This window comes from Oreochromis aureus, linkage group 12 (assembly GCF_013358895.1).
Source record: "Oreochromis aureus strain Israel breed Guangdong linkage group 12, ZZ_aureus, whole genome shotgun sequence".
In the NCBI taxonomy this organism is placed as follows: Eukaryota; Metazoa; Chordata; class Actinopteri; order Cichliformes; family Cichlidae; genus Oreochromis; species Oreochromis aureus.
Window position 1 is genome coordinate 26,396,927 of NC_052953.1, and position 25,097 is coordinate 26,422,023.

At 40.5% G+C, this 25,097-nt stretch overlaps 2 protein-coding genes and 1 non-coding gene across 8 annotated transcripts in view; 1 reads left to right on the top strand and 2 right to left on the bottom strand.

Annotated features, from left to right (window-relative positions):
* The window catches only part of rorb (RAR-related orphan receptor B), a 23,128-nt gene extending 18,161 nt beyond the window's left edge, over positions 1–4,967 (top strand). Inside the window, exon 10 of the mRNA XM_031744248.2 lies at positions 234–4,967. Within this exon, the coding sequence (XP_031600108.1) occupies positions 234–398 (165 nt within the window). The 3' untranslated portion in view covers positions 399–4,967. The remainder of the gene's footprint in view (positions 1–233) is intronic.
* trpm6 (transient receptor potential cation channel, subfamily M, member 6) lies at positions 4,280–24,674 on the bottom strand. 6 transcript variants are annotated; one of them, XM_039620697.1, is made up of 40 exons: positions 24,444–24,666; positions 23,593–23,672; positions 23,359–23,397; positions 22,558–22,747; positions 22,037–22,250; positions 21,657–21,781; positions 21,354–21,525; positions 21,076–21,250; positions 19,651–19,774; positions 19,497–19,569; positions 19,217–19,317; positions 18,977–19,111; positions 18,280–18,333; positions 17,839–17,973; positions 17,589–17,714; positions 17,170–17,438; positions 15,829–16,057; positions 14,333–14,485; positions 14,050–14,205; positions 13,795–13,923; positions 13,443–13,694; positions 13,168–13,342; positions 12,201–12,315; positions 11,926–12,122; positions 11,700–11,832; positions 10,052–10,490; positions 9,071–9,734; positions 8,669–8,760; positions 8,396–8,498; positions 8,097–8,143; positions 7,915–7,979; positions 7,793–7,818; positions 7,626–7,676; positions 7,402–7,467; positions 6,997–7,295; positions 6,780–6,862; positions 6,497–6,702; positions 6,347–6,398; positions 6,116–6,219; positions 4,280–5,438 (listed from the first exon to the last, which is right to left on the bottom strand). In XM_039620697.1, exons 1-40 carry the CDS (start codon positions 24,459–24,461, stop codon positions 5,344–5,346), a joined length of 5,961 nt encoding a protein of 1,986 aa, XP_039476631.1. In that variant the 5' UTR covers positions 24,462–24,666; the 3' UTR covers positions 4,280–5,343. The 6 variants fall into 6 exon arrangements, 4 of the variants coding, with proteins under 4 accessions (XP_039476631.1, XP_039476629.1, XP_039476630.1 ...); XM_039620695.1 differs by having other exon boundaries at positions 6,116–6,228; positions 24,444–24,665; XM_039620696.1 differs by lacking the exon at positions 24,444–24,666 and adding an exon at positions 23,813–23,873 and having other exon boundaries at positions 6,116–6,228.
* Positions 14,985–15,067, bottom strand: trnal-cag. Its single transcript has one exon. It is a non-coding gene; the product is annotated as a tRNA-Leu (tRNA).
* Positions 24,675–25,097: the final 423 nt, after the last annotated feature.

The following is a 25,097-nucleotide window of genomic DNA, read 5'->3' on the forward strand; positions in this document are numbered from 1 at the left end:
AGAGAACTTATAACGGCAAAGAGGCCTAAAATGCATGAATCTATAGGCTAAGACCAAAAGGGAAATCAAACATGTAGACAGGATCTCCTTTGGTAGGAAGGACGGGTGATTCAATGGGAAAAAACACAACAGAAGTAGCAGAACAAAGACTGACTTGTAGTCTTGTCCTCATCTGCACTTTGTCGTTCCTTAAATTTCCTCATCCTTGATCATCTCTCCCTCTTGTCCGGCAGCTGATCAGCCGAATCCCAACGTTGTCAGCCCTGTGCACACTCCACACTGAAGAGCTTCAGGCCTTCCAGCAACTCCACCCAGAAACAGTCAATGTCCTGTTTCCTCCACTCTACAAAGAACTCTTCAACCCTGACCCAAACTCTGCCATGGCCATGCCCAAGTGACTGCCTGTGGTCCACATGCAACAAATGACGCCAGCAGAGGACCAAGAAAGTAAGACAGCCGCATCCAACGAGACGAAAGCAGCTATGTCGACTACGTCATCATCGTGGCAACCACATATTTCCGAGCCCCCCCAGGCACATTTCAAGCTGGTGGGTGAGGAGTCATCTGCTAGCAGCTTAGAGTTACCGCCAACAATACTAGGAATGTCCAGCACTTATCCCATTCTGTTCACCGATACAGTCTGAAGAATGTATATATAAATGAAACGTGCCCTGGGCCACAACCTGAGCGGGGCTTCCACCTTTCTCCTGAACTGAACTGACTGACCAGTAATGTACAGACTTTAAAATATCTAGGAACAATTTTAAGCTGTCAATCTTTAAACAAAAAAAAAAAAGAAATTGGTAAGTTAAAATGATTTAACTTTGAAAAAATCATTTGAATTATTTTCCATGTGAAGACATCGTGAAGATGGAGAAGCTGGATGGGGGAGGGAACTGTGGATTTAGAGAAGCTATTGTAGATATTCTTCTAGTGGAGAGCGGATTCCAGTATTACTTCTTGTTCTGTTAAAATAAGTTAGTCTTAATTTAAATATACAGCAGTCCACTGTGGCTGACTATACCGTGTCTACGTGTTTTTATTTTATTTGATAGTTTCTTGTGTACAGAATTTGTAAAGTTGAGACTTGTAAAACAACACTGGCTAAAAACCGGGATTCAATTTGGGTTTGTTGATATATAGAAGCCTTGTCTGGATTTTGTTCATATGTAAAGAAGGTACTACATCCTTCTGAACCTATAGTAATGTAAAGAGAGCATATGAAGGATTTAAAAAGAAAATAATGGCTACTGCTACTTTTCAAGCTGGAGATATATACAGAAATATTCTATTTTGCAAGAAAAAGAATCTGGCAGATTTGCCATCTTATCAATCGTTTATTTCTCGCTGCAATAATTACGTCCAATAAAAGCTGGACTGCTTTCGAACAATCAGCCACGAACAGCTAATCGAAGACTAGGACCTTGCAATGAACCCTGAATCTCTTCCCAAATTCCCCATGTACCCAGACCTTTATCTCTCATGTATTAGGACCTGTCCGTAAAATTCTGGCAGATATAAGTGGATAGAAATCACGGTGAAGGCGTGTATAGCTATCCACCAAAATAAAGGCAACAAAAAATGAAACAAACCTGAATTGGATTCACAAATTTCCAGTCACTCAAACCTGTATGAGTGCTGTATGCCTCATCCCTACAATCACTATTTGCACAATCATTACAGTCCATGGGTGACAAAGACCCTGTGGGCTGTGAATATGTAGGACCCTTTGTCTAAAGAGCAATAATTTTCACACTGCCTTTCTGATCTTTTTCCTTTCCTCCTCTTCCTGCTTTCAGTTGTTCAGATCAAGGTAGCTGTTTTAACTAAAATGCACTATATTTCACTTAATGGTTATGCCTAACAGTCATTTCCATGGGCGGTACTCATTCCACCACCACAGACTCTGCAGTGTTTTCAGTGTTTTCAGTACAGATTGCACTGACTTAGAGTTATAAATTAATCCAGAATAGCCTCCAATCATCTAAACACCATTTAAAGCTGCAATATGGCATTAACAATTTGAAAAAAGGAAAGTGTGATAGACAATCAATTTTTGCTTTTTATGTAGTCATTCCATAATTCTTAGCACTTACATTTTGTATTGGTTTCTATGTTTTGTTGTTTTGGCCACTTTTAAAAAATCACACTGGCTCCACTGGGTATTTATCCAGGCATGTTGTTATTGGTCTTTTCTGGTGAAGGAATAATTTGAAAACTCATTGCGTAGACATGTTTCAGTGGTTTCTGCACACTAGAACTAGAAGATGCTCTGTGAATCTCTCCTGTAAAGCTATAAGTGCTGTGAAATCTCAGCAGCGAAGCTAAAGAGCTCCCTTTCAAAATGAGCCCAAAAAAGAGACACTTGACAGAACATTAGCACAGAATTAATCAGCTGATGATACTTTCATTACCTGAATACATGTTGGACTGACTAGCGACTAAAAATCGCACTTTTACCTCAGTTTTGAATGCTATGAATAATGGACTCTGATCTAGTGTTATTTAGGCAATTTTAAAACATTAAGGTTTTCTGATTTTTGCAAATGCACAGCAGACAAATCTTTGACTTTACATCAAAGTTATATACCCCTTGAGCCCACTGGTACGCCTAACATTTATTATCCTTCCATCATTTTTTTTTCCATGTGGAGAACAACCACGAGGGAGCAAGTACCAATGTTAACGTGAGAAAATCAGCTTATACTGATCTGTTCCACACTGCATCTATTTAAAGGTTCCCCCAAAGTCCAGCATCTTTCCTCCGACCCCTGACCCGACCACAGATCAGAGGCCAGTGACTCTTTAAAAGACAATCACTTGCTCATTAAGGCTTGATGCACTACAAAGCATCTCTCAGGGAGCAGCTCTTTTTCAGATTTTGCATTAAGAGGGTTTAATATTTTTGCAAATTTACAAAAAAAAGAATAATTATAAAAGAATAACTTTTTAGGATTAAAAAAAGGCATACGCCACCAGTGTATGCCAGCAATGAAATCTGCCCAGACAAGGCTTTGACAGATGTATGTCTGTGTGTATGTGTGTGTACAGAGCATGAATTCACTGTCCAAATATCTTTAGACTCCAGATTATATAGCAAAAATCATAATAACATAGCACTAAAAAAAACAACTTGTATGTCAGTGTGCTCTTTTCACCACTGTACGCTCATGTTTACTGATTCTTTTTGCTGCTTTTGGGACAGTGAGGGAAGTCCATTAGTAAGCTGTGACACAAGCGCCATCACAACACCGCAGGGACAGTGAATTCCAACTCTGACTATGAAGTTTTTGTGTGTGACGTTTTTATTATCCCTTGTTAGACTGTGAATCAGAGGGCTGGGATGGGGCTGTAAGGGGAGGTGGGGTGGGGATGTGCCGGCAAGAACGAGTGGCAACGCAACACTGTAAGTAAGATACTGTAGCAATAAGAACTGGAGGCATTTACTACTGTCATGTTTGCATTGTAAGATTATTTTTTATTTTATTACTATTTACTATTATTATTGTTCTTATTATGACTACTATTCTTCTATTACTATTAGCCTATTGTTGTTCTGTTCTATTTGCATGATGTTTCAGAGCAATGAAACATTTGGGGCTTATTGTGTTTTCTCTTCTCATGATAATGTGGGTTTCGTGGGAGAGGTTTTTTTGTTTTGGTTTGGTTTTTTTGGCAGGGTGGGGAATGGGTTGTGGGCAAATTCCACATCAATTTAGTCGGTTCCAAGCAATTTTTTTCACATACTGAAAGGATTTTTAAATAAATGCTCTAATTTATACGTGACCAATTATAATTTGTTGCTGGATTTAAAATGTTTTGGGGGTTTTTTTGTTCTCAACCTCTGAATGTGTGCGTTGAACGGCCCTTTCTGAACTGGCCTTACTGAATCGGATAACCCTTGAACCTGCTGTGGGAGAATAATCGATTCTGAATGTTATGGAGTAGTCTGTTCAGTGTGAGGGGCTGAACGCATCATGCGCCTTTACCACTCCATCAACACAGAATGACATCACGGAGCGCACAAACGAGCAGTCGTCGGCTCTGCGACGTAACTCGGACAAATTGCGCAGACAATTTTTTTAAAACATGCTTAGTTTGAAACACGTTTCCTACGCTTAGTCGAACACAATCCAGACCTTCTTCTCCCTTTCCTGAGAAAAACCCATGTGCGCGTGAATGTGTGCGTGTGAGGAAGAAAACGAGATGTGAGATGATGTTCTGCTCTACCAATGCTTTGTAAACTTTCTTGATGCATTACACATTTGTGCAATTGGAGTAGTGTTAAAAATTTGTTAATTTATTGTTTAGAATGTCTTTGCATCCCAGCAAGAGCAAATAAAACAAAATGTAGCAATCTGTAACCAAAACCTAAAAGGTACTTAGGCTACAGAACTTCTTTTACACAGGACTAACAAAACAACAACAACAAGGACAAAAATAGAAAAAAATACAAAAAAAGAGACATTTGTTTGTTTTCAAAGTGCCATAGCTAGTGAGGAGTGGAAGGATTGGCAGAGTGGGGCGTAGATGCTTTACGGTGTGAGTTTACTTGAGAAACCAATCAAAAAAGGGGAACTCTGAGGAAAAACCTGTATGTGATTACACTGACGAACCGTTTTTACATTTTATGCTTTTTCATTTGGTGAGGACTTTGCTTGACTCTGAACTCTGACTCTGCTGTAAATCCACGAGCTCTACTGTCCAACACTACATTTTCAGACGAGAACAAAAGAGTGACCATGCGTGTGTAAAAGCATGCATCTGCAATAAAGTGAGTCACGCCCATAAACGATGGATCAGAGTGGGTCGAAGTTCAGAGCCACGCAGGGGCCTTAGTGAGTTCTCCTTTGAGATGTACATACAATGTGAAGGTCTGAAGTGATTTTTTTTGTTAAATTCTATATTTTATCGCTTTTGTAGACATTTTGTTGTGGGAAGAAAAAAAAATAAAAAGAAATTTTATGGGTGAGATTCTGCTTCATTTTTCTAACTCACATACAAATCATAATATTATATATCAGATTAATCCATAACGTCTCCTGGGAAAATACAGCTATTAGTTATATACTGAACTAAAAATAGTACAAAAATTGCATTTTTTTTACAGTTTTTTCTATCAAGAATGAACGTACAGTTAAATAACAAGTTATATTTTTATCTTTTTATATAAAGTGTTCTGATTACCGCTTTTCCTTTATTAACCCTGAAAATCTATAAACATCCTTAGTGCAAAATCTTTGGTATTATCAAGGATCTTTTGTGAAGAGGCAGAACTTGTGTTTACGGAAGACACCTATAAAAGTTCCCATGCTTTCTTTTCCCTACTTCCTGAGTCAAAGGTCACTTCCTGGTTTCGTCGTCTTCTTGCTCTTCTGTCCCCGACGTTGGCTCCGCATCAGTGCCGTTCTCGCTGCTGTCCGGATGGTTTCTTAAATCTGAACAACAGAAACATCAGTTAGCGACATGTCGCTCCAATAACACAGTCATTACCACAAGAAAGAGAATACTGACAGGCCTGGGAGGAAATCCACGCATCCAGCATAAATAATTTGGTTTGATTTGTTGGTGAAATCTTGGAGAGGACACAAGAAGAGGAAGAGGAAACACAACGTACCTTTGAAATATCAAAACAACTGTGTCTGAGTGTTTGCGTGTTTGTTTGCTGGGCTTGTTTGTTTGTGAGCACAGTTTCTTTCCGCGCAGTTATCCTCTAGATGCCGGTATCATGTCTACCCAGAGACGTTAATTAATAGCTAATCAAAGCTAATGTCTCAGCAGCACATCGCCAGCACAAAGACATGATTAATACGTAATCAAAGGCCGCTCAGCACAAAGAAGGGCCCTCCCCCATGCCTCAAACACTACTGTTGTTATAGAAATAAACGAACACTCGCAGCTTAATTAGCTGGCTGTTCGTGTGTGCCGTCTTTATTTGAAGTTGTTGGGGATTTCTCTCTGAGCCAAGCTGGCCTCCTGAGTGACGACACCGAGGTGACATACAAAGGCATGTATGCGCACATGTGCAAAAACAGGTACATACAATGAAATGCTAATCTACATGTCACACACTGGATCAGACAAAAAAGTAGACAAGGATTTGTATGTTTCTGACCTTTTAGACCTAGTCTGTGGCAGCAGGCGCTGCAAGAGTGTTTCTGCAGGAAACCACTGATGCCAGCATCTCCAAGATTATCAGGTCCAAAAAGCATCTCACCCCTGCTAACACTGCAACAGAGTCAGTCAGAGTGCAGACTTTCATCAGTTCATATGGGATAAAATGTGAATTTATAAAATTAGAGAATATAAATATCACTTATACGCATAGCAGAAATGGTTACTGCACCTCTGGTCCTCTGCCATAATGACTGTCGGATCAGTCAGCTCCTCTCCCACTCCTGTCAAAAAGAATAAAGGAACAGATTTTAAAAAAAAAAAAGAATCAACATCTCACGTGTGTGACTACAAACATGCAAAGTAAAGTAAAAGTATCTGCCTTGTATGTCGAGCACCAGCAGCTCTCTGCGTGAGTACTCGTATGTCCAGTGGGAAAAGGCTAGAAGCATTTCTTCCAGTGAACAGCAGGGGGTGATCTCTTCTCCCGTGTTGTTGTTGTATTTCCTGAAGTCACCAGACATGTTCCTTTCAATCGTCAGCCACTGACCATTAGAATGCCAGAGGACCAGTGACACGTCAAGAAATCTGGTGGATAGAAAGGGACAGTTATTAAATGCACGGACACACCTAACACACACACATAGGAAAGATAAAATAGTGACCTTGGTGAGTGGTGCAAATCATCAGGTTTGACTTGGTTAAACACTTGCATCATCTTCTGGGCTGCTCTCTGCTGCTGTATCTCCTTCACAAACAGAAATTGATCATAGTGTTAGAAGTACTTGAAACTCAATTCAAAACTGTGAAAAAGTAAAAGATTTGCTAACCAGCAAACATAGACGTTTCCTTGATGACTTTATAGAGTTTTGGTACACATACCCTTAAACAAAGCTGCAGTGCTGTGCTACCATGGAAGTACTTCTTACAGACACGAACCACCTCTGGTCTGAAACCTTTCACCACGTATACCAGACCAGGTCTGAGCACATCCTGTTCTGCCCATGTACAGAGAACCCGGCGGCCCTGCCGGAGGCCACCATCCAACGAGCCTTCTTCGCTCATGAGGGGCTGCAGGATAGCAGACAGGCCTCGTGATGACCAGGAAGAGACTGAGCTGGATTCAGGGTCAGCATCAGAGGCTACTTCCTCCAGAGAGTAAATGCTCACCTCTTCACCTCCTACAGAGAATGTTCAAAAACTTGATTAAGTGCACAGAAATGGATTTTGGGGGTAAAACAACAGTAATGAAAAAGAAATAAATCCTAAATCAAACAAGCAAGTTACCCATGATTGAGACGGGAGTGAAAGGGATGGTCTGAGCCAGTCTCATCAAATTGTTTCTCTCCACGGCTGTTAACACACAGGCACAATATACAGGCAAAACTAAAGATGAGCTAATGTACGAGTCACTGAAGAAATCACTAAAACAATAGATGCATAATAGACGATCCTTTCAGGATCTATTATTTAATTTGGATAATTTATTTTTCTGCAGCTCGTGTAAATACCTGAGTAGTGTGGATACAAACTGTCAGTGGACTGGAATGAGGAGTTCTTGGCTGCAGCAGGTAAGATTACAGGGCATTAAAAAACAAAACAAATACATGTTACTATAACAGACACTACATGACCACATGTTACAGAAAATGTATTCAATCTGTACGTCCAGAAATACCTTCAGCTGACATGCCACTCTGTAATCTGCAACAGGCATCAAGAAAACATTGTTACGTTTAAGTAAAGAGTTTGGATAAATTCAGGGTAACTCTGGAAGGCTAAAAAAGAAAGCAGACTTACGAAGACCTGCGGCTCATGGGCCTGGCCCAGCTGTTCCAAGCTGAATGTGTGGGGCTCCATACATCCTACCAGTAATCAAAGCAAGAACACTGACATATTTTACACTAATTATTTTAGCATTACTATCGCTAATGTTACCACAAATTACAAAATATTGTTACCACACTTTACCACATCTTTACCTGATGTGAAAAGACCTGTTTCTGCAGCAAATCCAGTTGTTCAAAATCTGAAAAAATATTGATAATAACAGTTTTTAAGTAAAACATGAGAAACTTCACATGGTTGATAATTTAAACATTCCACATATACATATCAAACTTTGTTTCTTTTAATATGAAAAAACAACCTTGTCTACTTTTCATTCTTCTTGTTCTACAGTACACACATACAGAGTAAGCAGAGTGATGCACACTAGCAGATGCTGTCTGAAAGCTCTGTGTACAAATACAACATGTACTCTATTAAATGCAGGTCTTACTGAGCTGACTGAGGCTGGTTGAAGCCGACCGACTTGTGGGTTCTCCTATCAACCTCCGGCGTCTTCCCCAGCTGACATCAGACAACTGGGAATGCATGGCTCCCTATTTTCCAAAACAAATAAAGAAATGGAAAAGCTTCTCTGTAAAGAACCACCAAATGAAAATGAAAAACCCATTCACACAGATAGCAGGGATTTAGTTTTATGACTTTGTGCCATGTTTTGCACCTGACTGATCCTCTGCTATGAGGAGCACAACTTTTTTCATATTACCAAATCTAGATTGCTCTCTTGTATCTTCACAGTCTTTTTGTTTTTGCCTTTGCTGTCCAAGACCTGAGTAAAGTCAGATGATTTGGACCACTCTGCAGAAACACAGACGTACATTATCTGTTATTGTGTGTAAATGCATGATAAAAAAAATAGACAAGGTACACACAGATTTTCAAAATTTCCTTCTGATTATTTTCATCAGGGACAAGATACAGAGAAAATGACTGCTTATGACCTGAATAACCCTTAAAGTTCTTTTATGACATTGTTAGTTCTGACTTGCAAAATTGAAGTTAAGATTTGCATGCGGTACATATCACAAAGCTCTTCATGCAAACTCATTGCTTTAAACCATCAGCGTCCAAAGATTAACTTGATTTTCAAACCCATGCGTTATCATACCTTGGCTCTTGCTGCATCTTAGTGATGTGTTGTTCTTTAAACCCCCCCTACCAAGCAAACTCTCAGTGTTCATTGATTCATTGAGAGAGGGAAAGGATCCCCTGGTTGGACTGAGGGGTGCTCCAGCGAAAGTCATATTTTCCATGCTGGATGACAAAGATCTGCAGTAGCCATACGGACGGTCCCTCGACAAACATGCCCACCTGGGGGATTTTATGGGTTTTCTCCACTGGTTGGAATTTCTGGACCGAGAAGTTGGCTGACTATCATCATGAGAAAAGGCAGGATTTGTCAAACCCTCTGAGATGTCTCGTGGGTCGAACAGAAAAGCACTGCTGGAGGCTCGGTGTACGTCTGTATTAGGCAGTTCTTCCTGTGTCTTTTCCTCCTCTTTCTCTTCTTCTTCTTCCTCTACTTCATCCTCCTCTTCCATGGATGTTTCTTCCTGACTGGTAAACAAATATGGCTCACAAGTCCAGAATCTTAAATGGAGTGACTCCAAGCCTCTGGGAGAAAGAGGAGACCCACACTGGGATGGTTCACAGGACTCACAGGGTGTCTGATCTCTGACACCAACTGAAGAAAATTCTCCACTGTTAAAGTGGGAGACGGACACACAAGACCCTGGCCCAGAAGCTCCCTGCTGATTCTCACATGGATGATCCTATGGGAAAAAAATAAGTGATTAACAAAGTATTTTAAATTCTTTAAGTCAGTGGCTATTTAGTTTTAATGTTATAAAGCTGTGAAGAGAATACATCACATTAAAATAAGGACTTTATGGATACTTTATGGATCTCTTTTAGCTTGTCTCCCCCTAAAGGCCATGTTCAGGTTTGCAACAACTACCTCTTCTTTCAAAGAGTCTAACATGAAAAAGGTTTACGGATCAAAACATTGTATTTCCAATTAAGTGTGAGGAAGTAAAGCATTATCTTTCATTCTTATGAAACAACATTACTAGAAGACAACAGCAAGCACCTCTGTTGCCCTTTCTTCTGGTTCTCCTGTGTGTCCATATCTTCCTCCCCTGCTTCCCCTAACTCCTACATGGCACTCCTGTGATTCCCGTCTATTCCCTGCCAAAGTGTAGCCCTTTAGCAATGAAGGCGGGGTACTTTTATACGGCTTGGCCACCAATCGTTGTATATTAGCAACATCACAGTCTGCTCCACTTCTGTGTGGAAGGGTCCAGCTGTGAGGGATGGCGTGCTGGGATGCTGTAATGAGTCGACACTGAGCCAGGCGCGTCTCCTCCTGATGTAGGTTGTTGGATGCAGAAAGAAATGTGAGGGTGTCCACAGCCAGTGCAGAGAGGTCCTGGAGATGACCGAGCTGAGAGTCTAACTCCGACAGGTTATCCTGAATGAAGTTGACCTTCTCTGAAACCTCCCCCACCATCATGCACATCTCTTCTGTTCTGATGGAACAAACATGAGCAAAAATGGTGAACAATGTTTTTACGATTTATTTACTGACGTTAAATGCTTTTTGTACACTAAACACAACCACATGTTCAGCTGTAAATTCACACCACACAAGGCAAGGGAAGCCTGTGTTAGTAGGATCACAATATAAGCACAAGCTATATATAAGCTGGTATGTGAGACAAAGTAAATAAACATTTAAGAATCTACCTACTTACTTGTTTGTAAGAAGGAGCATTGGAGGCACATTAAAAAAGTACTTCGAAACATGGAGATTAAAGTTATCGTTTCAAGTCAAACAACTGCCACGGCTGCTAAACCCTCTACATAATGTCTTGTGTAGATGAGTTAGTGAAATCCTACTCCAGAGTTGGTTTTAGTTACAAGGAAATTATTTATTTTTAAATACATAAACACGGTGTGGTGATAAGCGCAGATTTAAGCGCAGTTTTAACACAGAAAGCTGCATCTGGTTAGAAAGAAAAACCAGAGTTTAAGCCCTGATTTATGCAAAAATGAAATAGCTGGCAATGACAGATGCAAGAAAATCAATGGTTACAACCTTGTGCAGTAAAGAGGGTTTATGTTGTATCACAAGACATGATATAAAAACTGATCAAGGTATTTCAGTAACTCTTCTACACAAGGCAATTTGCAATGGTTGTAATGGGTGCAGCAGTCATCGCAGTTGTTTGACTTAAAATGACAACTTTAATCTCCACATTGTAACTTTACTCTCAAAATAATAATAAGTTTAATCTCAAAATGTTGGCTTTATTGTGAAAATGAACAATAATATTTTTATCTTAATGCGCCTCTAATACTTCATTTAAATCTAATTACATGAGTTAACTGCTTTCATCTTGGCACAGTATGAATACCTCATTATTTATTATGCTTATCAAACTTATCAATATTAAACTTAACAATGTGATAACAGACAGAGCGATTGTTCGTGTTATAGAAGGAATAATCTATTGGCTCTTGCATCGGACACAAAAGGAACTCTACATCAAAGCAATGATCCTGTGCATGGCTCCCAAACAAGACAATTTTACAAGGCTACAAAGTTTCCAGCCATAGTGATATGGCAGGTTGGAGAGCGAGACACAGATCCAGCAGAAACACACAAGCGCTGGTAGCTCATCTTAAATAATCGGACAAAATAAAAGAAATGAGAAGCCCCTTGTTTGCAGTCCTACCTCTCAGCTGTGACTTTGATCCTGTTCTTTTGACTGTTGAGCGGGCATTCGCTCTTCTCATGAAAATAGGCCTCCACACATTTCTCCTCAAACTCATGCAGCTTCTTGCGATCCTCGTGGCCCAGATAGAGCTCTAGTAAAGATGAGTGAGACGGGAGAAGTATAGAGATAACTGCTAAACTATCACCATTTTCTTCCTTTACAGAAAACATGCTGTGGTACTTACTAAGTCCAGAGGCTCTCTCTTCCCGCTCAGCCTCTCCACTAAATTTCTTGTAAATAGCTCTCAAACCCAGGTCCATGTGACTGAGGAGGTTTAGGGGCGGTGGCAGCCACGGTCTCACTTGATAGGTCATTATGTAGCGGTACCGGTTGTACTTCCACAGCTTGTTGGATGTTGATGCCATGTCAAAGTAGACATTGCTGTTAACAAGAGTTTGGTTTATTGAAGGGTAGCCCCTCAAACAATTACTATAAACTAAGATTTTTCAATATGCTTACTTGAAAAATGCGATGAGGATGTTGACCATGATGATATACTGGACAAACATATACACAGCCTGGAGAAATGGTGCAAGAAAGGATGCAGGAGGACAAGAATCATCTTCCTCACATGCTGTTGACACACAAAAATACACCGATCTTAAACACAGTGCAATCGTTTTTTTTATTCTTATTCATCATACAAAAACTATCAGAGACTTGGTATGAATCTCCTTCTGCATCGTGAATGGTAAATTAGAACCAGATTCATAGAAAACTCTACAGGGACAAGAAAAGGGCACAGAGTCTTGCAACATATGGTATGGCCGACACAGAGCTCTGATTTCAACATCACTCAGTCGGTCTGAGACATCAGAAGCAACTGAGAACGCCTAAATCCACGCTGGAGCAGAGTACATTAAAAAAATCTTAAAGTAAGAGAATTGGCACCGTTTACAGGGTAAAGTGTGACAGACCTTGCACTGATTTGTTTACTGCTCTTCATATGGAAGACACAGACATAGCTCTTTGGAAGCATCCAAACTTTATTTTTTGAACAATCTAAGTTACACCTTCAACTAAAAGCAGCAAAAGGACCTGAATGTACTGTAATGTCCTTAATCATTTATACCAATTACATTTTAAGTGATTTTGTTATTTCCAGCATATTATTTATGCACGAAGAATCAGCCCCTGTAATAAGTGAAGTTGTCTAAATTCTGAAACAAAGAACTCCTTTCAGCTGCAGTCAATAACAAGCACTGCAATACAAAGGTGAGTCAAGCAAAGCTCACCTTGTGAGGTAAGACTGTTTGAATGACCTTAATTCAAGTGGAATAGGATAAGTGACAAATTAGCCTTGCAGCAATCTTCTAGTCAGTATTTCCAAGAACTCAGGGCAATGCAAAAATCATAAAGGTTAAATTCTACTGCTTTAAAAAAAAAACTTTGGTTAATAAGTATCTAGTGTTATCGGGCCACTAACGGTCTATCTCTGATGCATAGACCTCTCCATAGATCATCCAGTAGGGCTGGAAGACTATGTCTCGAGCCAGGCTCCATGATGGCTCCTCGTCTGGTGACAGGACAGCCTTCCTGGATACTCCGTAGCTCAGCAGCACTATTGCCATCATCACCACAATGTAAAACATGTTTCTGGTCTGGGCACAGAGAGAGTGAGAGGTTACTAAAAAATAAGAAACACACACACACTTCTCAACTTTTTATGTTTCCAGTGAGTGCTGTGCAGTCTGTACACACCATCTTAGTGATCATGGTGAGGTAAGGGCCAGCATGCTGATTAACGGCCAGCAGATCCATCACCCTGATAAACCAGAAGATGATGTCCAGGCAGTATGTGAGGCGTCCTGCTGTCCGGTAGGGATCAGAGTGCCAACGCATTGCCAGTCCAGCCACAAAAAGCAGGATGGCAATGAAATCTGATATGTTCCAGTATTCTGAGAACCAAATCTTCAACTTCTGGCTCAGTTTTGTTGCCTCAGACATTAATATCTAATTACAAAAGATAGAAATTTACATTACTACTGACTTGTGATTTTATGTTCTCCAGTAACACTTTTTAATACCTTCTTCTAAGAACTGAACCTCTGACCTCTCGGGTTTTCTCTGCTGCAGTTGACAAGATGTATGCTATAACCAGCCACTCCGGAACACTGGGTTGATCCTCCATCTTCACCAGGACAACATAGGAGAATAACATCAGAAAGGCCAAGTAGGACATCTACAGTTGAATCAGAGAAAAGACATTCAGAGAGAAGGATGAGAACAATGTATAATAATCATTTGATTGATGCACTTTGAGAAAGAGAAATGTTTTATCCTGTGTTAACTGATATAAAAAACCTACCGTGTGAAACCAAAACTTGACAACAGGAGCTGTGTAGAAATCATAGAGTGTTGTGATCCAGGAAACACAGCGCACAGTTATGGAGGACATGGTTTCTGACACAGGACCAACACGTTTGTCTTGGAAAGAGAGTCCTTTCTCTGCATCATGACTACCCTGCATGGGTAGAGTAAATGAAAAAAAAGAAGAAAAAAAAGACAACCATACAAGTGAGGTGAAATACTATGAAATACTGTAAGATGTTAGCCAGTTGAAATTTGAAAGTACTGCACTCCTACTGTACCGTGTGATCAGAGCCCTTGGTGCCTGGTGCTGACTTGACTGAGTCGAGTCCAAACAGCATTGCCTCGTGTGTCTGTGGTACGTGACACATTTCAGCTTTGCTTTTAAACTCCAGAAGTAGGATGGCAGGAGGCAGAAGAAGGCTCAAAATAATCTGAGAAAAAAGGGAGAGCGTGTCTGGCTACTTTAACAACCTCCAACAAAACATACTGCTTTGCAAAATATGAAAAAAATAAAACAACACTTGAGGTACAAACACAATCATTTAGCACAACCAGGCTTTAATGGGGGGGATGAAAGCAGCTGGTGATGTGTGAACCAAAAGAAAACAGCAAATCATGGCTGGAGCGCTCCCTAGCTACACTCTACATGACAGGAAGATGTAACAATGAATGAAATTACCGATGTGGTTATGTGGTGGAAAAACATGGCTTTAAGTTCGACCCTAGATATCAAATCCCAGGCAGAACTTCATTATGTGACAAACTGCTAATTCAAAATCTCCAGAATCACCTGAATGTGCAACAAGTGTGTCAGAAGAAAAATTCAACGACAACAGTTAAATGTAACTCCAGCACCCTACCTCACTTAGTGCTAATATGTTTAATTCAGAATACTTTAACAATCCCTAAGGAAATTTTGCAAACAGACAATGTCAGAAGTGGGATTCGAACCCACGCCTCCAGGGGAGACTGCGACCTGAACGCAGCGCCTTAGACCGCTCGGCCATCCTGACTTGCACTGAACTGCAAATTAGAATCTGGGAACTGATGAAGGTCCACAGGACTGAAACATTGCAATAAATATATTAGAAATAATGGCAAGCTTTTGCAGAGACAGTCACATTTAATTGCTTTTGTGGAATCTTATTTACTTACTGACAATTGTGTGCAGGCTCCTGTCAAGTTACCAGGTTAAGTTACTTTCTTGTTAAACTTAAGTGTTAAGCAGTTGTGCTATAAGCACTACTTAATTTCGGATAGTTTTGTGCTTACATTTGACTTATGCTGTGTCATTATATACAATGCTGTGTCAGCACTATTACATTATAATACTGCTGCTGCTACCAGCCTGTTGCAAGAGATTCACACTTTGAATTAGCTAGTCAGTCATCAATGATAGCAGGTAATAGGAAAAGAAAGATGGAACATGCCCTTCATGGACTAAAAATGCTGCATCCTGTGAGCTGCAATTGCTGATAAGACATATTCACAATTTTTTTTTTTGTAATTCTGCTGAAATATTTTTGTATAATTTTGAAACTATATCACCCACCCCTCCCCTGTACAGCTTTCAAGAAACATCAAGAAATCAAATCTGATTATATTTAATACAAGTAAAAAATTTTTTTTATTAAAAAAATAATAAATCACTGTTGGTCTCTTAGCATTCACCTGGAATGCTAAACCCACCTCCTATCTTTATTTTTCTTTTTGCAGTGATGCAATTAAATGACACTGAAATACAAATTTTATCTGGTTTATCTGCAAAGTTTACCTTCAAGAATGAGTTTTTTCTCATGTTAAGTGGACCAGTCCAGAGATCAGTGAGGAGAGTCTGGGTGCAGGAGTGTGAGACGAATGGTCTGTGACATGAGGAGACAGCCATCTGCAGACAGGTGAAGTGGCTCCATTCCTCCATCTCATAAGTCAACAGCTTCATGGCCATCTGCTCGTTCTGACGAAACGCACAATCTAACACATCCACCGCCAGCTTACCAAACTCACTGACACACCAAGACAGAAGAGATATATAGTCAATGCATGTCAAGCCTGTGATAATTAAAAAAAATATGCAAGAAAAAAACAAAACTCCACCAGTAACACAAAAAAACCAACAACACAGGAGTACACACTTTATGTGTTAGTGTGTATTGTACCCATATCTTCACATATACAAAGTAACATATGCGGTCCTGAGGGGAAAAAAGTGTACTGCATGGTAACAGTTAGTTAGTACTACTCTATTTAGCAGAAACGACCTTTGTAGGTGCTTCACAGCTATAAAAGGTTTGGAGGTTTCTTGCATTTCAAATCTTCCAAGAACATTTCAATGGGACTCCAGTCTGGATATTGCCTAGGCTGTTGCATTCAAGGTCAGCTTCAAATTAAACTAAAGTTTCAGACATACCTTATCCTTAATATAGCCTTCATAGCTGAATCAATGACTGCAAGCTGCCCAGTTGCTGTGAGACCGAGGCAGTCCCCAAAGCATAACCTTTCCACCACGCTTCAAAGACAGCATGAAATTCTTCTCCTAAAAATAACTCCATCTTTGATTTGTATGTCCAGAGGACATTATGTCAAACGTGTTCTTTCTGTCTGTGTGTTCACTGGGAAACTGTAGTTCTGCCTAATGTTCTTCTTAGACAGCACCTTAAATGCAGGTCAAATATGTCAATCTCTATCCGACTGTAGACGCAGGCACTTTGACATCAGAGTTACCTGCAGGCACTGTGATGACATTTTGAGTTGTTGGAGATTTATTTTTGCATCATGCAGTATACCCTTGAATTTGCTTGGGCAGTCAGTCCTGGATAAATTAGCATTCATTTAAAATTGGTTGGGCTGCCTTACAGCCGAGTGATTTATTTCAACTAAGTTGGAGACATTTTAAATCCCTTACTAGACTCACAACACAGGCTTAGAGAGCTACTTAAATCTTGACACGATGGCATCACATATTTCAGTAGAAGAGAGAAAACCAGAGCTTAGATGGAAATGCAAAAGGTATTCCATTATGTGCCACTTTTTCAGAGTGTATCACTGCTATTAATAAGCAATGGATCACTGCTTGTTTAAAAATGTTGAATAAGTCATACAGTTCAATGACACTCACAGTGAATACGTCTTGAATCGCTCTATAATGTTATCATCCAGGCTGCTTTGACGTGCTTCAAAGGCCATGGAGCGGTAAAGCTTGCAGGCCACAGTTGCACGTGCCAGCGCTTCTTCTCCATGTTGCCACAGGAACAGTGCCATTTGCTGCCTTTGCTGAAGGACTGCCCACACAAACAAGTCGTTGAAGTTGAAAGGAACCAGCAGTGGAGCATCATCAAGGCCTGGTGTAGACACCTCCTCACTGGTACTGGGTGACACATCTTGCTCCTAGAAGAAAAAGTTAGATGTATGAAAAAACATAAGGGACAAGGAAATGAAAAAACAATAGATGGGAATGTGAGATTTTTTGTCATAAAACAGATAGGAAAATTAGGAACTGTTTGAATCTATATCTTAAAAAAATAACTCTAAACCAACCTTGCGTTTGTAAGGCTGGGCGGTCCTAAAGAAATGCAGGTCCTGGAGGCTCCTGTTCCTCGTAGAGCTTGGCATCAGTCCATGTCTGAGTTTAGAAAAGGTGGCTGAACTGTCTCGTCTACCATTCTACAGGCATCGAAGGGAGAACAATATTTGTATGAAAACTGAAAAAGTAATTAAACCAAAGGATTTTTAAATGGCTTTTATCAGGGTGCAGGGGGCAAAGAAAAAGAATGCAATCAATGCTTACTTTTTCGTGCAATCGGCTGTACGCAGCTCTGAATTGTTTGCGTGTGTAGGTGCTGCGGTATGCTCCTCCTATGAGGTATTCTATCACCAAGCCCATGTCAATGATCGAAAGACGATAACCTGCAGGAAGGGAAGTCTCCCCACAAACATATACAAACACGATAAATAAACATATATTGTGCACATGTGAATGTGGCTGCTACAGCAATTAGTATTTATAACATAGAAAAGGGGAGGGACCACCCAGGTTGCTGTCAGTGCACAGTTCCAAAGCTGGCATCTGCAATGCTATGGAGGAACATTAGTGCACATGGGAAACTTGCACATCTGTAAAGACCTCTTTAATGCTGAACAGGTCTTGGAGCAACAAGACCTGTTCTTTTTCGAGAGGGAAAGGGAAGCTTGATGTGCACCCAGAGCTACTCTCAATATCAAAACTCACCTGTTTTGCATCTTCAACGAGGTGGTGCAAGAAGCGGGCTGTTGGCCCTTGTGCCTGCAGGGAGGATTTTGTATAATTTTATAAAAAGAAACTGGCAGTAAACAGAATATGTAAAGTGCAAAATCAAAGCAAAGTAAATTTACTAGTTACTTTTAACGGCTACATAATGCACATGCAGTCACAGCTCCACAAATGTTGAATTGTTTCTTTAAGGAACTGCTTATCCCAGCATTATGAATAAGTGAAAAGGCTTTTATACACAAATATAAGAGCAACATGGAGAAAGCTGAGTGTGAATGTATGGCAAAGAGCTCTGTGATTGTAGAAACATCCTAAACCAACTACTGGGAAAATATTTTGGATGCAACTGACCACAAAACACAAGAGATCCTAGTGCAAAAACACTTACAGTGACTGTGATTTGGATCAAAGCAGCTTTGGGAATTGTGAGAGAAATTCAAGAGAAACAAACATAAAGGGATTTTGTATGTTTGCACAGCAAAGTGAAAGCCAAACGCAAGAGGAAATACCCCAAGATAATCAAAAGTTACCCAGTGAGTAAATGTTATTTTCTGAAAAATATATTTCACAGAATTAATTTTAATGTTTTCCGTGATTAATAGAATGATGAATAACAAATAAAAAAAAAGAAGTGTCTTAAATATTTAAAGCAGATATATTAATATATTATAATAACCATGTTGTAGAGCTCTTCAAGGCGATCGACTGTGAGGAAGCGGCTCATAGTCATGCCGTTATCAATCAGCATTTTGACAAAACTGACACGGTCCATCACCAGAGCATCCAGCATGGCTTGCTCCAAGGAGCCCACCTACACAAATAAAAAATAATTTACATTTCTCATCTTCTGCTTTAATGGAAAATAATTGCATTACAGTTTTGCATTAATGATTCCCTTTGTTGTTGACTGTCTCACCTGCCAATGCTGTCCATATACAAGGACGTCTTTCTGTGCAATGTCAGCCCTGTCCCACGCCAGAGTCATACTCAGCTGCTCTGACGGACTGGCCTTTGTGCCTGTTTTTGATTCAGAGCGACAAAACACATAACAAAACTCACACCTCTGCATTTCTGCACTAATACACCTCTTTTTCTGGCAGATTTTCTGACTTACTAAGAGAGAAGCTCCAGTCCTACGTTAATGAATCAAAGTCACTTGAGAGAAAATGTTTGATAATTAAGAATGAAACCAGTACCCTTGAGAGTAGCAGTCAAAATGGCAGCATCTGGTGCCATCTGGTCATCTGACTCTGAGTCAAAGATGGTTATCTGTTGTTCAAAGAAACACTGATTTAGTAGTCCATGTCCTCAGTCACAACACACACATGCCCCAGAGGCTGTTTTACTCACAGACTGTCTATGATCCATACACTGCAGCAGGAGAGTATAGAGGTCAGTGGCTTCAGTCCTCTCCATTCCAAACACATCTCCGATCGTGGTGAGGAAGTTCTCTTTAATGTCAGCTTCCAACGGTCTGAAAACAAACAAACAAACATAAAAACACAATCAGTGTACATTTGGACCGGCTCAGCCCTTTCCATGTGGAATTGCATGTTGCTGTATGGTGCTCTGGCTTCCTCCTACAGTCCAAAGCTTGTTAGGTCATCCATCTAAATTGGCAGTAGGTGTGAATGTAATCACAAATTGTTGTCTGTCTCTCTGTGCTAGCCCTGCAATATGCTGTTCAACGTGCAGCACAATAGTTCACAACAAGAAGGTCCTGAGAAGGTCGCAGAAGGTGGAGTCATGTTCTCACCGTGTTTGCACGGGTTCCCCGTCTTCCTCACACAGGCTAAAGACATGTAATTAGTGGGGTTATATTAATTGGTGATTCTAAATTGACCGTAGGTGTGAACATGAGTGCAAATGGTTGTCTGTCCCTCTATGTTAGTCCTGCATCAGGCTGGCGACCTGTCCGGGGTGTACCCCACCTCTCGCCCTATGATAGCTAGGCTTCCGCTCTCCATGAGACTGAATTGGACAAAAGGCTAAGTATATGGATGGAAGGATGATGTACATTTGAAGCAATTTAATATTTGTAATCCTGTGTCTTTTTGTTAAATGTTAAATAAGTCAAAATAAGAGTCTAACAAAATAATTTATGACCTTCCCAGAGCACCTTTTGCTTTTTTGTACTAAGAGGACACAGCTTTCTAATTTCCACCTTTAACAATCAGTGAATTGCATCATCATCATCAAGTTTTTATATACACCTATTGGCTAACCCTTCCTAAAATATAAACGTCACTCAAATGTAGTTAGCATTACAGGATCATACTACTAACTGTGTGTTTGGGTTCATCTGAGATGAGGAAAAAACAAAGAATGTGGCTGAGGTCTAACTGTTTTTTCAAACAGTTGGCATATGTGGCTCAGAGGTAGCGTGAGGTATCTGCTAATTGGGAGGTCAGTGGTTCAATCTCTGACTCCCCTAGCCTTCGCACTGAAGCATCCTTGGGCAAGATACTGAACTCTTAGATGCATCTACTGGAGTGTGAATGAGGCTTGGTGTAAGGAAAGTACTTTGGAGTGCTCAAATTGAGTAAAAGAGTGCTAAATCTGTTTACAATTTTTCAATCTAATGATATAACAGCAAAGGGGAGATGTGCCCATTTTTCTCTTTTTCACCTTAAAATATGCCCCAATACTCATGAAGAAGCTGTTATAACTTCCACTTTGCCATAAGTATAAATTATGCTTGCTCATTAAACCAGTTGGCTCAAAAAGACCCTGCTATGCATCCACTACAGGCCTATACCAACCTACGTACTGTACCTGTCAACAGCAGTCTGCTTGTGTAAGAAGGCGAGTAGGTCAGCAGCCCTGCCTGATCCCTCAAACACAAACACTGGCACAGGGGGCACAGTGCTGACGTAGTCCAACACTGTAGACACCACAGAAGGACCTCCCTCCACCACCACACACACCACAGGCACTCCTTGGTTCAGTCCTGCAAAAAAGAGAAGAGATGATGATAAGACTTCAGTCAAATCTGTGTGCTTCCTGTTTTGTTTCTTTTGTTAGTTTTTGCGCAAAAACACAAAGGGACCCACGGGGATGTATCTTCTGTAGTTGTACGTGCTTCTCCAGCTTCCTCCTGAGGCCTTGCTGACAGCCATGCTTGCCCAGCGTTCCATCGTCCACCAACAGGAAGTGGGAGTGGAAACCATTGAGACAGGCTCTCTTGCTCAAAGGGTTTCCCACAGGCTGGTAGGGCCTGAACACCTGAAGCGATGTTGAATCAGTGTCAGTCAAAGACAAAGTAAAGCAGCGCAGTGGGATATGGTACTCTGCGTATATCCAAAAAATGTGGTGAGGAATGAAGTAACGTGCAAAAACACAGGTTCAGTACTGACATCTCTGCCTATAAGGTCCATGTTGTTGTCAATCACTCCCCAGGGTGTGATGCCAACTGTGTTTCTCTTCCTCAGGTCATGGCTTCCAAAGGATTTAACTGCATCGCCTACATATTTAGACACACCTGGAGGGCATGCAAATAGCAGCTGAATGCACAGCAAATACACAATAAGAACAAAAGCACTAAAATCCAAGGGGTACTTTTATAACAGCACGGCATACAGAAATGTAACCTAACAAAAACTAACCAAAACTGAACTTTCCAGAAACAGAACACAGATCAACGCAGAGTTTTTCAGATTTAAATAATGTGATTGCTGCCAGTCACTAACTGAAGACAGGCAGAAAATAATGCTCCACAAAAAATTGTAAAACTTACCTGTATTAATGCCATCGGTGAAAATCCATGCCCCTGTGCTGAGGGCAGCAGTGATCAGCCCTTTGCTAAAGGACTGGTTGACTTTAGGTGGCAAGGTAAAATTTTCTGAGCCTCCGTGGACACTCAGTAGTAGCTTGGGTCTTTCCATCTGCCATTCCCTCAACATCAGCTGGAGTAATGCTTCTGACTTGGAATCCACAGCAACACGAACATACTGGAAAAACATGAAAGTGTTTCCGACTGAGAAGCTCTTTGTACTTTTCTGAGGTGCTGCTGAGCCGATTGTTTTGTCACTATATTAGATAGCATCTTTGCTTTCATGCATCGCGACCAAATCTGCTTACATCATAGCAAAGCAAACTTTACGCAACCATCAAAATCTAGGTCTTATTAACAGAGAGCAAGCATTTGCTTCTATATGTGAAGCAGTCTCTTGAGCGTGTGTACATTTGTTCCATTTTACTTTTCAAAAAATATTCCTTTGGCCTAGAAACACGCACAGAGCTGGTAAACTCACAGACCTTGGCTCGACAAACACGTGTGGCAGTATCTTCAAAGTCTACGGTGCCATAGGCATTGGTGGGACTGGCCCTGGTGTGGCGCTCCATGGACCACTCCTCTTCCACATCCTGTCCAGGACCAGGACAGAGGGACAATGGAGGAAGGGAGTCTTGCCAAGAGTGTTCCCCTATCAGGCGGCCGCAGCAACATCTAGCAAATAGAAGGACATTGCATAGATGCATAGGAAGAAGCATCGTAAGGTAATTTTTTAGCATGATTAACTTCAATCATACTTTTACAACACTTCAGCATAATGTTGCTGATTTTAAATAAATTAAATCAAGTAACTATTTCTGATAGTCTGCTATTAGATAATAGGGATGAGGCCAAAAAACAGTAACAAAATTATCAGTGACACTTGACTGCATGTTAGCTCCTCAAAATAGAGGCAGGGTTGTTAATAAGCAATATTAGCCCTAAAAGATGAAAGTAATCCACCTGGACTTTTAAAACCAGCCTTCAGTGATTCTTCCTTTTATTTCCTAAATCCCACACTTCCTCTCCACCTCCCATTGCCCTTGAGTCCACATTTCTGTGTTTGGCTGTTGACCAATCACACATTTCCTGCCATTTCCCCATAAATGTGCGGTGCAAATGTAGGAGAAACAAGGCAGAAAAGGACATGATGAAATGCTGAAAGAATGAGGGTGGAGAAAACAATACAGAAGTATGTAGTAAGAGAATACGAAAGAATATAAGGCGAGTTTGGTAGGACAGCATCTTCAGAGTCATATTATAAGCACACAATTCATCAGTGATACCTTATCAAATTTTGGCAAACGTGGCATACTGGACTACATCTGAAAGAGACAGGAAGCAACGCGTTATCAAAATATCCACATGGCTGCTATTCCTGGAAGTAAGGGCTACATGCCAAATAGTTCTGCTCTCAGAAAAATGTTATTTCAAATAGCTGCTGTTAATGTTATACTACAATCTGTGTGTTTTTTCTCAGAATCATAAAAGCTAATCAGTGCAATCAGATCCCAGTTTACCTGTGCTGATCCCAAGAGGAAGGGATGAACTTCACACACTCTCTCCTGGAGAAGGCTTCCTCAATCCAACACTTTCTGGACTGAAAGAAAAGCAGAAAATATTTACTTACAGCACACAGATACTGGAGCTGTTAAGCACTATATTGTCTTCTTTATTGACTCGTATTCCAGGAAGTGGAAGCACATTAGTCCTGAAATAAAAAGCGCGTTTATCAGTGACCTTCTCAGTGAAGCTCATTTTAGTGTCGATCACATGCTGAGCAAACAGGGTAGTAAGTGTGGATCCCTCCCCATCACAGAAAGCTGAACTGCAAACACCTAAACCCTGAGCTGCAGCACTCAGCCCCTCCTTCCCCTTCACAGTAAACTTTCCTTCATGTTTCCCAGGAATATTTAACAATGGCCACTGCAGGGAGAGAACTGCTATCAGGAAACATGAGCACACACACATACACAGACCTACACATCCTCTTCCTCTGATTAGTCTACACGTTTAGCGAAGTAAACAGTGCCGAAATGGAGCTGTTACAGTTTTATATGCAGTAAATAAAACCGCCCATTGTGCAGCAGCAGGACCAACAGTTTAACACGTTTTATGCACAATGAACATCCGTGTTATGTTACTACACTAGTTCATTAAAAGTTTATTATTATTACCCGTTTTATCTAACTTAAAATCACCGCTAAGCGCTGCTAATATCACTGTTAGCAAACCGTTAACGACGACAGGGAAATATTGTTCAAATTTCTCATGAGTTCAAGCTCACATTTCGTAAAAAGTACACTTGTTGGAAATAAGCTGACCTACTTAGTACATATATATTTATATATAATATTAGTATATGTCTTACCATGGCTGCAAACTTCATTTATAAACATGTTCGAGTCTAGCAAAGAGACTCCGCTTCATCATTACTCTCCCGACAAGGACTGAGCGCCCTTTAATCAGTCGCTGGTCCAAAGGGCAGGTTTCCAATAAGCCTTGGGGAGTTCATGGCCTCCTCCCTCCAGCTCGGTTAGGAGTGTTTCACCTCCTTAAGTTTTCAGTCAGGAAATGGTTGAGGCACTAAGGGTGTCTCCCCCTCTTTCTCATGAAGGAATGTGGTGACTGGTGACAGTGGACACTGGTGAGTCAAAAATCATGCTTAAGTCTCGTTGCCACAGCCAAAGTGAGGCTCAAAACACCTGCAGTGGTAGTGAAATAAACAGGGTTGTACACTTAGGCAGGACAGAAGAGCAAGTTTTCCATTGCGGTAATAATATTAATATTAATAATAACAATAATAATATATGGCAGATGTCTGTCATAGATAGATAAATCTTGAGCTACCCCTCAAATATATATATTTAGCTAGGAAATTTAGAAATAGGTGCAGGTTCAGTTTTATTGAAACGTCCAAACACACATGTAAATATGATATATAAGGCAAAACCTGAGTTTTTACAATTCTAGCAAGCTTCAAAGACAAACTCTCTTAGGCAAACTTTCTTGTAATTTCTTCAAG

What these genes read in the sequence shown, in the direction of transcription:
- trpm6 (XM_039620695.1), bottom strand. An exon ending in AGAGAGAGCCTCTGGACTTA is followed by an intron (nt 11,833 to 11,925) that starts GTAAGTACCACA and finishes CATCTTTACTAG; the next exon opens with AGCTCTATCTGGGCCACGAG. An exon ending in CACTCCCGTCTCAATCATGG is followed by an intron (nt 7,296 to 7,401) that starts GTAACTTGCTTG and finishes CATTCTCTGTAG; the next exon opens with GAGGTGAAGAGGTGAGCATT.